Source organism: Athene cunicularia, assembly GCF_003259725.1.
Source record: "Athene cunicularia isolate RWA chromosome 3 unlocalized genomic scaffold, athCun1 chr3_part1, whole genome shotgun sequence".
NCBI classification, from domain to species: domain Eukaryota; kingdom Metazoa; phylum Chordata; class Aves; order Strigiformes; family Strigidae; genus Athene; species Athene cunicularia.
In genome coordinates, this window is record NW_020799097.1 from 54,209,650 (window position 1) to 54,222,035 (window position 12,386).

The 12,386-nt window shown below is 36.8% G+C and overlaps 1 protein-coding gene across 1 annotated transcript; it reads left to right on the top strand.

Annotated features, from left to right (window-relative positions):
- The first annotated feature begins 2,453 nt into the window (after positions 1-2,453).
- Positions 2,454-12,141, top strand: LOC113478634 (nephrocan-like). The gene is made up of 3 exons (XM_026845969.1): positions 2,454-2,639; positions 7,566-8,467; positions 11,694-12,141. The coding sequence occupies exons 1-3, from the start codon at positions 2,454-2,456 to the stop codon at positions 12,139-12,141; spliced, it is 1,536 nt and encodes a 511-aa protein (XP_026701770.1).
- The last annotated feature ends 245 nt before the right edge of the window (positions 12,142-12,386 follow it).

Genomic DNA, 12,386 nt, shown 5'->3' on the forward strand with positions numbered 1-12,386 from the left:
CATGCCATTAGTCCTGCACAGGAATCCCCATTGAAAGGTGTGGAGAGTTTGCATAAAAACTGCTGGCAGGAAATGGCCACCAATGATTGAGTCTCTTAACATCCCCCTGCAAAGCTGTGAAACTTATGGGCGAGCAGTGCTGCTTCCAACAGAGATACTGGAATGTTTATTCACTTTTTTTTTTTTTGCACAGCTCACAATCTTCCTGCTAGGCTTATGCCCATACAGTCCCGTGACTCTTCATCAGTTCTGTTGCCATCAGGTCTCATAGAATCAATAAAAAAACCACAGGTCATAGCAAAGGCATCAGCTCTGGTGGACACGTGTCAGAATTTGTACAGAACAGATTTAATAGGATCATCTTTCATAGCTATCACTTTAAAATACCTAGCTGCTGAAAGCAGACATACATCAGAAACTGATGGATACGTAATACCATTCTTGATTAAACCATTGTTGTTAATATCATGTGAATGAACTATTAAACCAATAAAGTTTCTTTCATTAGTTTGAAAAGACCAAGGATACAGATGTTACTCAAAAATGCAAAGAGCCAAGAATATTGTGCGTACCTACAGCTGTGAATTCTAGCATTGGCTGAGTGACTTATAATTTACAAAATGGGGAAGAATGCAATGTATGGATCTTACTTAAAGGGATTCTCAGACTAACTGTAGTAATCTAGGGCTCTAAACTGCAAACTGTAGTGTTTGATCTGCATTTCTTTTGACCCTCCTTGAGCAAAAAGCCGTTGCTTTTTGATAACATTTTTGAGGAACTCAAATTCCTACATAAGATCCTGGGCATTATTGTCTTAGTGGCCTCCAGCCTTTAAGCGCAAGTCAGTGGAAACATAGGATCAAAGACTATTCCAGGGCATGCTGAAATATGCCACGAGTAGCTGTCAGTATGCAGAAAGGTTTTACACTTTTGTCTGGGTACTTTGACTCTTTTAGGGAAAATAAATAAATAAATAAATAAATAAATAAATAAATAAATAAATAAATAAATAGGGCAAAACTACAAACCAGGTACGAAACCCTAGATCAAGATGTTAAAATATTTGTTTTAAAGCATCATTGCTAATCCTTCTCACCCACTCATTTTTGCTCAGTTGATCACTATGGCATAAATCAGGCAGGATTTTTCTGGATAGCTTGTTAAACACACTAGTTTGACAGGCTGCTTTAGGAAAGGTTTCTGCTCTTGCTGTCTGTTTTAGCAGATGCTGGGTTGCAGTTCTGTACTCGCAGTGTAAGGGATTAAGGACACAGAAGGATCTCCAGGAGGAAATATGTCAATTGTCAAGTATAAACCCAGCTGCATCCAATAGGCATTCCAATCGAGGACTGTCCCCAGTTCAATTATCCATTTGTCAAATCAACTTGACATCGATCATCTGCTTGGAAAAATAACTGGCCTAGTTCTGCATTCAAGGAATAGGATTAGCTACTACTGAAGATATGATGGAGACGATGGAATGAAGCAGGTAACAGTGCAAAGCAGATCATGTATGATGAGTTTTCTGGAGTATGTTCCTTTGTATGTTGAGGTAGAAAGGAAAAAACAATGCATATAAAGTTCCTAAAATAATCAGAAACCAAACTGTAAGCCTTTCACAACTGTGTATCTCTAGCTGGCACAGCTAGTAGATATGTGAAAGAAGCACTAATAAGTAGAGAGAAAACTCTGAGGGAAACCTTAATGTTTGCCATCTATCATAGGGTAAATAGGTCTTATTGATCATCTACCACTTGATTTATACTAAATGCTTTCAAGCATTTTACATTTGTAATTTTCAAATACAATAATAATTAAACTTTGATTTATGGGAATTACACAAACACAGGTAACTTACATTTGCGTCTCATCCTTAAAAAATGTGTACCAACCACCAGCACTCAGCTGTATCAAAGATATTCAGAAAGTGACTAGAATGTTTTGGCTTTAAAATAATAGCTGCCCGAGGTGGGGGTGGTGTGTTCTTGGGTCTGAATAATGCAAGAGGAAGAGTGAAAAAGCTTCGGTGTTGGCTGTAGTTGTGTTTTTACTGATTCTAATACTGGGTCACAGAAGATACAAAGGTTTTACAGCCCCGCTATAAAACAGCTCTTTATCTTTTCTCCACTAATTCTGTGGTGGCACATTTAACAAAACTAGGAAACTGGAGATAATATGGATGTTTGCAGATTAGATGTCAGGTAATAAATAACACTAATTTCACATACCTACAAATGTAAAGGCACCTTATCACTGTTTAAGTTTCTCACTCTTTGTAATGCCTGCCAACATTTTAACCCAGGCAAATTAAGGTATTGTTTTTGCTGTTTTTTCACTGGGATAAAATACACAGTCATAATATCCTTTTATCAGATTTCATGGTATAAAAGGACTTTGGTGCTTAATTCACGCTGTATGTTGCCAAGACAATTTCAGAGCTCCTGTTTTGGAAGATGTATTTATCTTACCTTTTAGTATTCTTTTCTTTTCACAGTGGTCTAAGTACCACTTGCCCAAGAAGATGCAGCTGTGACCCTGCCCAGTCAGTGCAATGCTATCGAACTACAGAGATCCCCAGAGAGATTCCTTTTACCACCAGGAGACTCTACATCAGTCACAGCAAAATTAAACAACTCCAGGTAGGAAAAAATCCAGTAAAAATACTTTCTGTAGTCCGCTGTAACCAAAAGCTGGGCTTCCCAGATGGTGGTGGCTTTCAAGTGAAAGGAAAATCTTATTCCATGTTCTAAAAATGGATGAAATGCTGCCAGATCTGGTTTTATTTTTACTTTTTAAGGATATGTAAATATATTCCTATAGTGTTTCATTATTCTGCAGTCTCTGAGCACCAGTTCATGCTGCCACAATGATATTTTGTATGCAACTCAAAAAATAGTAATTTACAACAAGGAACCAAATGTTGACTTGTTTTTTTGTATGGTCAAATAACCATTGAAATCCAGAGTAATTTTTTAACTTGTTAAAAGCTTTTGCTACTTTTGCTACAATATAATATTTTTTCACAGTAAATAGAAAGGTTTTCTGTAGCTAGAATCATTTCCCTAATGAATGAAACCGAAGTTCTTTTCCCTCTCTGGAGTTGCAAGTGTCAAATACAACTGCTATTAGAAATAGAAGAGGGAGTAAGTAAGTTAGAGTCTAAGGCAGAGCATGAGCTGTTTCTAAAAGCAATGCTAGGCTTATCTAGTAACTCACATAAACAATAGCAGCTTCTAACTGAAGATGCCAGCAGTCTGTGTTATTAAAAATTTTTATTCTGTGTTTCTTGAGGCATCACTGGGTCACATTATTAAAGGCATGATAAGTTTATGCTCATTTTGCACTGCACTCTGGAACTGTTCTCTGAAATATATTTATTTAATAGATTCAACTTCTACAGATAGACACAAGGGAAGTACAACCGCCTGTATTATACATGCTTGCTGTGTATCATTACTACAAATAATACTAAATGTTTGATTCAAAAGAGATATATTTTCTCTTAAGTATGCTTGTCCTGATACAAAGAATGTAACTAACTGCTCTGAAATGCATCTTTGACTTTGCTCTCAGAATTGAATGAAATAGGTTAGAAGGCAGCTTAGAGCAGTATCTGGGATACCTGTTGCCCACTGAGTAATAGTCAGTAATTTTACAATTTAACTCTGAGAAAGAATTTGCTTCTCTTTTAGCCACTACTACTATCTCTGGTTTTCTTGTTTTAGCTCCCATACCTACAAGAGTCAAAGTTCATTGGTGTGATTTAGCTATATTGATGTACTCTAGTTAAACAAAAGATCTGTCAAATGAACTCTTTATTAGGAAATACATTTTCTTTGCAAAAAAAACCCACCCTGATTATTTTATTTCCAAGATAAGGAAGATGAGCCATTTCTCCTTTCTTATGCTAGCTGCCCATACCTGTCAGCTACCCCTCAGTTACAAGTAAAGTGGCCTTAGATTCTAACTAGAGCAAAAGATAGATGTTATAAAGCATTTAAATGTCGGATGTAAGTGAGTAGAGTAGTGGAATAAATGTTTTATGACTGTTCAGAACAAATGGTGCGTGAAACCATCTAAGAAGAAAGTTTTTCACTTTATACACACTGACTTTGCACTGTAAGTCCTTTCATGCTATCTCCCTGTATTTATGTAGATTCTTTCCTTAAGGTTAGACTGGGTCTGTGAATATATTTTTCACTTTTCTTTCCATGCAAGAAATTATGGTTCCGAGGTCTTGACATCATAAATAGATATGCTTAATTTTACACAGCTGAGAAGTTCCACTATATATATTGTGGTACTCATAGAAACAGGGTTTGATTTTTGCTTGTAAAGTAAATGTCTGGACATGTTTAAAACAACTCAATAGGGGTTATTTGGGCTTTTTTTGTTTTTTCAAAAATGCCTTCATTTTCCTAATCTTAAAGAAGATAACATATTTTCAAAAAGAAATTGAATGGAAGCCTAACCTTCCCACAGCTGACCTCCAAGAGACTTTTATGTGTAAGCATTCACATATACTATGGTTTGGCAATTAACTGCCTCAGAAGAATAAACAGTAATTACTTCAAACTGAGCACCAGTTACTTTTGGACATTACTTTGCATTGGTTATCATTAAAATTGTACAGAAATTAAAAAGAAGACATGTTTGTGTGCTAAATACAGTATGTTTTGAAGAAAAACAAGAAAAAAATGTAGATTTTTTTTTCCCAGATCAACTTTCTGTTTGTTCTGACAGGGTCAAGTCATTACTGACAGTTTCAGTCATTACTGAAAACTCTGGCTGGGATTTTTGCTTTTGGTATTTTTACAAACTGGCTTTTGTTATAAACAGACTTCAGAATAACAAAACTAGATTAATTTTAGCATCTTTTTTTCAATTATTTCTGCCTTCCCCTTGATTTGAAGACCAACTATAACCTGTTTATTCTCACTTTAAGATTTAGTTTATTTCTAACTATATTAATACATGGGGGGTTAGCTGTTAAAAGGAAATTGTTTATCTGGCTCCCACAATATCAGACTGATTTAAGAAACTGCTTATAACAAATCCTAGTTCACAAAAATTCTAAAAGAAGGAAAAGGATCATTTAAAAAAACCAAAATTATTTAAATGTTTAAATTAAAATAACAGTGTCTTAGATCCATCTTCAGGAGATCTACTTTTTAAAATATATAACTATATTAGTATCAATTTACAGACAGTCCAGTTAGAGAATAAAACATCACTTTGTAGCAAAAAGAGAGCTGATATGCTTTCAAATATGTCTTGATTTATATTAGGAAGACTGGGAGGTTTGTAACAGCATGGATAAATATTTAAGTCTCAAAACAGCATGGTCACAGAGCCTAGCAAAGCATACCAAATAGGTGGAAAATATAAATTATAATAATCCACATTAAGAAGCCTAACATCATCAGAGAATGAATGTCTGTACATTGACCTTCACATGGCTCTCTGTCACTTAATAAGATGAAAATTAAGCCTCTTAGAGACATACAGCAATCAACTGAGGGAAAGGAAGTACTGCTTTTGAACTTAAAGGAGAAAACGTGTTGAACTTGTGAAGTTCATTTAATTTCACAGTCTCTTCAATTTCCTTAAGACTGTTTTATCACCTACACATGACTATGCCTTTCTGCTCTTGAGTAATGCAGTCCATTCCTATGGGGCTTCTCATGATAAAAGCTTTGCAAGATTAGCTTCCTAATCATGACCAAAACTGGACATGCAATTAGGTAATTGCTTTATAGTAATATATATATTACAAAACTGCACTTACAGAAAAAATAGAAAAATGGACAACTTTGTTATTTACTGTTGACAATGTAAGTTTTTTTATGGAGTTATATTCCTACATTGAACTTAAATGTAGTTGATGGAGAAACCTGCATCAATAGAGATTCCATATCTATACTTTCTCACTAACTGCATCAAATCTTGCACTGTTCAGAAAAGACTTTACAAGGCAGAATAAATGTAATCAGAAGGTAGTGACAGGTAAGGATACCAAAGGAAAATTATATCTGACTCCTCTTTCACAGTTGTGTGGTCTCTAATTTTAACAGAAGTTAAAATGCAGAGTCTGTAGCCAGGGTGAAGAGTTACAACCCAAAAACATGCAAGAGTTGTATAAATGAAGCTGGAAGGAATCTTTTAACAGCCACCTTCATAACTGATTTCACATACACAAATATAATTGCTAATTGTATTCAATCAGGACCATAGAATAAAATTACTACCCAGTATCTGCACTGCAAAGGACTTGTACTGCCTTCCATGTAGATTCCTGACTGGGATGAGGGGTTATGTTGTAGAACACGTGCTATAGCTTCTCTCAATGACAGTAAAATGTGGTGGAAGCTACTAAGCCCTGTGGAAAATAGCATGTAGACTACAGTGTTAGTTTAACATCTCTCACTGATGTGGTACTCCTGAGACCTGCAGTGAAATGTTTAACTGGACAATGGAAGGGAAAATGGGTAAGGACACTCCTTCCCACCTCTCCCATGCAGAACACCTGCTCATCTTTCTCTGAGCTTTCTGTGATTCCCATATAAATGAGTTTCTAAAAATCATGCACCTAAGTCAATGGGCAGCATCTCTGATAATTACAGAAAACTACTGTTTAAGCAACTGGTGTATCGGAGAACTCCCAGGTTCAGCCTCAGTGCATGTTTCCTCATATTTCGGCTTGGAGGAAACTGCCAGATTCATTTAAGTTTGCTTCTTAACTTGAGACATAAAATGGCAAACTTTGTAAACAAGCAGGTTGCAACAGAGCAGAAAAATAATGAAACAATTAGTATGCCTCTGTATATTATAGTCACAGTCAACATCTAAGTTCCATTTACCACTGCAAAGCATCTCTTTATTACCAACTAACAAAAACTAAGTTCCTGTAAAAGCAATCTGTTCCACAGAGGACTTTCAGACCAAGCTGATTTGACACTTTTGGTTTGATCATCTTAATATGTGAGTTTTTACTGAAAGAAAAGGAGAGATAGTGGGGGAACAGAAGAAGTGCACGTGTCAGATTTTAATTTCCTGCCAAAACTTTACAATAGGGAGAGGTGATGATATCCATGTGCATTTCCTCTGGGGAATACACACTGCAGTGACAATAGTGCTGATATATGGAAATGGATGTATGATGAACTCAAACCTGCTTCAGCAAGCTCCACTGAATGCAGTGAACATTAACAACCATCTACTCTCTGCAGAGATTTCTGCCACTGGTGATATTAGCTCTCCATTTTATATAAGCTATGCATTAGGCAGAAATAAAAGGAATATTCCTTCTTCAAACATGTGTGTTGGCTGAAAACCAGACACAATATGGACTTAAACAAGAAAATTCTAGAAATGTAAGTAAATACTGGCAAACCGCAGGTACCCATAGTAACACCTCTATCGTTACCACTTCCCTTAGTTTCTCATTCTAAATATACAGTTTCTCAATACATACTAGCAATTGTCAAAGCATCCAGAAGTAACCAGTGAGGAGATCCATAAATAGATGGTATACTATCATGTGATTTTTTTTTTTTCTTTTTAAGATTACTGACTTCAGGAGAATGTCAGCCCTTGAAGAGCTGGTCTTGTCATGCAGTGGCACAGAATCAATAGAAAACACCACTTTCAAAGCTTTGAGCACCTTGAAGTCCCTGGAACTCTACAAAAATCAGCTAAAGCAAATACCCACCTTCCTCCCATCTGGTCTTGAAATTTTAAAACTCGCTGATAACTTCATCAACACTCTGCATGTGTCTGATTTTGAAGGTTTGATCAAACTAAGGGTGCTTGATATTCGGAACAACCTGATTGCGAGTCTGCCACCAAGTGCATTTTCTTCCCTTTGCAATTTACAAAGTCTGATTCTGGATGGCAACAACATGGAATCTGTGTCTGCACCACTTAAGCTTCCGAGGCTGAAGTATCTGAGCATGGCTGATAATAAACTGAACTCATTCCCAGCCAACTTCTTTGCATCTTTCCAAAATCTACAGTTTCTTAGTTTAAGCAGCAACTTTCTGACAGAAGTGCCTCTTGACCTACCTAGATCCCTGCTGTCACTAAAAATAGAGAAAAACCAGCTTAAAACAGTAAGACTTCGAGACATGAAACACCTAGAAAACCTGTCTGAGTTCTTCCTGTCAGAAAATCAGCTAACATCAGTAGACGGTGCCCAGCTTCTTCTGAACTTAACAACACTGGAGCTCTCTAAGAACCAGCTCCACACTATGCCACTCAGGCTCCCTGGCAGACTGCAGAAACTCGACTGCAGCAATAACCTGATTCAAAGGGTGACAGCACAGGACTTCCAAGGACTACAAGACCTCAAGCACTTGTTTCTTGACAACAACGCTGTTAGCATGTTTGAGGCAGGAGCTCTTCAGCAGTGTGCGCAGCTTTCAAATCTGGCGCTGGAACAGAATCTCCTCATTTCTATTCCGCTGAGGCAAGTGAATCTGAGGGCAGCTGGTTCCCAGGTGTCATCTCTCCTTCCTTACATTACAAGAATGAGGGCCAAACTGGAAAAAAATTTGTATGCAGACCTGGTCATGGTAGAAGTCTATCCATACCATAAACCCATTGCCATAACGGGCACTAACTGGGACTCTTGTTAGCACTCTCAGCATAGGAGTAGAGCTGTTTTCATTACATCTGTGGCCCCACAGTGAATCTACTCATTTCACATCTCTCCATGCCAGTGAGACTACTTTGTTTAATTAGCACACAAATAAGAGGAAACTGCTAGGAGAATATAACAGAATTATTGCAGAGAAGTTGTACTGCCGCTTAGATTTATTTTCCCCCATAACACAAAATTAATAGAGCATTCAATAAAAAGGAAGGACAGCAATTTTAAAGCTGATGTTTCTACCAACCCACACTGAGTTTATTATTGTTCAGATATTAAGATTTCAGGAGCTGACTCTGGTCAAAAAGAATGTGGTTTTTCAGAGGATATTAGCATTCTCAACTTCATTAGATTCACACATTACAAAGTATTTGGAATGTGTATAAGCTTTCTGGCTTCAGGCTATAAGCAAAATTCCAAAGGAGCACAGAAGAAACATCCCTTGGGCATGCTGTGTTCATTAATGCCCTGCTTACAGCTTCTCTCACATTCATCTGAGTGTTGGTCCTGGCCATTATCAGAGATGGCATATTAAGCCAAATGGAGGCTAGTCTGATATAAAGTGGTAATTTTATTATTTCAAAAAGCTGTGCAATAAGATGGCATAAAAATGGCGAAGTAATTCCATTAACATCAACTTCTTTAACACAACTGCACTATTAAATTTTATTTTTATGGCTTGTGGACAGGTTTAACTAGCCCAAATAAATAATGCAGTAAAATTTCAATTCGTTTAGCATCAGGTCCTTTAGCATTTGAATCTATTCGGCAGCAGCTTTATAATCAGAAAGTGATTTAGTGGTGTATAAATATTTGATTTCAGTCTAGCTTGACAGGAATGTTTAATGCTATCTAGTTACTTTAGTACTGTCTAATCCATCTTATTTTACAACCTTCGTAGTCAAGAAAATTAACAGGAAGAAGCTCTCTATTAGCCTTTAAACAGCACAGCTTTTAAGGAGATATTGAGGACTTTTATTTTTCAACTCAGTAATGAATACAGATTTCAAGGGAAGGCTGTAAACACAGAAAAGGGAAAAAATGACAAGATGTAAAATATATGTACTTAATTGTCTGATGATCAGCAAGTACGCATGGATATACAGAAATAAAAGTATTACTTCTGACATCTGAGAACTCAGTCACCAGTGTCAAAGGCTAAAAAATATAGTCTATGTGCCACAGTTTATGGATCTTAGCAGTTATTCGGCAGGAATAAGGAGAAATAAAGTTTTTTTTGTTTTTATCTGAGAAGAAAGCCGTCCAGAAGTCCAAGCATTTTCAGGACTGGCAGAGAAGAACCTATACTCCTTAAAATCTTGCAGAGAGCAGTGAGAATGCAGGGAAGAGACTGATGACACTCCCTGGAGTGGCAGCAGCACAGTATAGCTGCCATGGTCAGCTCCCAAGTGCACACAGCTTCTCTGCCAGCACCAGGATCACTCATCAAGTAGCCCAGTGCCATTATTTTCTCAAGAACAACACAGCCTGAAGTCAAACAATACAGCCATAAAGCCGAAGTCTAACATTAGTACAATAAGACTCTTCACAGGTTTAAGGGCTTGATCGTCAGGCTTTGGACTGTAATCAGTCTACATAAACATCTCTGGTGATACCTACTGTCTTTGACATCAGTGGCACTAGAGTTTTGCCCTAGAGTGCCCTTCTAATATTACAGCGTCATACTGGGCAATCATTGCCTGTGGTTAGATTTTCTAAACAGATTAGTGCAGTCACAAGCATTTGGTAAGATTAAATTTTGTGGAGTGGCTCACCATATTGACATAGGAAATTCTCATCTCCCTCAGGAAATACAGCACAATATAGAACTGCCCTACTCTTGAAATAGTCACACTGAATTCAGCCTAAGAGGTCAAACAGAGCTTCACAAAAAACAGCCGGTAGGGGTCACAATGTATCCTCTTCGTAATTTTCAAAAGTATCTCATATCATTACATAGAGATAAATAATCACATCATCCTTTACCGGTTGTGATATACTGCTGTTCTACTCTAAATAGTTCTTAGTAGTATTTTTTGTAATTTCCCTGAGAGTTTCAGTGAATGAGTTTCCTTAAAATCTCTAACCATGACTCTAAATTTCATCACCTCTCACACTACCATAGAAAAATCAATTTTAAGGTACTTTGAAATTACCTTTATTAAAAATATTCCCTGCCAATCACCTGACTTTTCTGTTAAACACTTGTCAATAACTACAGCAGGAGGAAATTAGAAGATCATAAATGAGCAAGACTTTTGAAATAAAACAGCCTTACACAAATTTGTAAGATGTATGAAAATAAGAATGATACTGACCGGTCTAGTATTATATCCAGAGACTATCAAGTTTGTTTGGGTTTTTAAAAAATTTAAACAGTTCTAATTCTCTGAAATGCTATTTAAAAAGACCATGAAAAATCACTTCTGTTTTCCCTGTTGCTGATTTCTTAAACAGGATACCATCAGATGGACTACTTCTGTGATGATTAATGTTTGAATCTGATGGGAGCAGAGCAAAATGGAAGAAAAATCCAGTTCTTTATCAGCTAGAAAACTTTTTAAACAAATCATGTACAGAAGTACTTGAAGGAGCAGTGTTGCCATGCTTCCCTAAACTTTTGAGCTTTCATGGTGCTATAATTTGGTCATTGGCATATTTATGGCACTGAAGGGTACAAAATGCATTTTTTAGCTTGATACTTAATTGAACATATAACTTTCTTCATAGTACAGTATAGTAGGACTGCTGTTTAGTTCAGTTGCACAAACACAGTCAATACAGGTCAGAACAGCAATAATGTGGGAAAATAGTTCAAGTGTGCATAGACAGTATTCCAATAACAACAACAAAAAAAAGACACTTCAGGACCACTTTTTTTTTTTCTTTTTTTTTTTTTTCAGAAGATTGCATTTTTTCTTAGTGATAGTTTTATTTTAATATGTCAGATGTGCCTGGGCAAATACCACCAAAGACCTTTTACACAAAGAGAAATAATATGATGATGAATGTAACGTCTTTGTGTTGTTTTATTTTTATCCAGACTTCCAGACACCCTTGCTAGATTGGATCTAAAGGGAAATGACATAGAGGATGTTGGAGAACAAGAGCTGAAGGACTTGAAACAGCTTCAGGTTTTAAATTTACGGAATAACAAAATATCTGCCTTGGATCGCAAAGTCTTAGAGTATTTACCTCGTCTTCGTCATCTGTATTTAGATGGAAACCCTTGGAACTGCACCTGTGACCTTCTCAGAACCAGGAGAGCGCTGGTGGCCAAAGGAACGGATGTCAGGGGAGGGCAGTGTGCGGCGCCAGCAGAAAGCCGAGGAGAAAGTTGGATGTCTTCCAAAAAGATTCTTCAGCAGTGTGAAGATAATCTGTCTTCCATGGAAAGAGGCAAAGAGGACAGAAAGAAAATGAAACCCAGTGAAGCCTCCAGCATTGGAGTAAACACAGATGATGATTACTATGATTATGAATTAGATTAATCCCATGGTTAATCTATGGTGAACCTTAAAGTTGTCTAGAGCTGCTCCCTACCACCAGTGTCTCTACTGACAACCAGCCTTCTGGTCTGCCATTAACTTTTCCTCTTTAATTTGTACTGTAAGAGGCAATAGCTGATGACAGAAGGGCTGTAGTAAAGATGCCATTGTAAACTGGAAATCATAAAAAAAAAAAAAAATATTGTTTTTTCTATGCTATTAGTACTGTATAGTTTGAGGGAACTCAG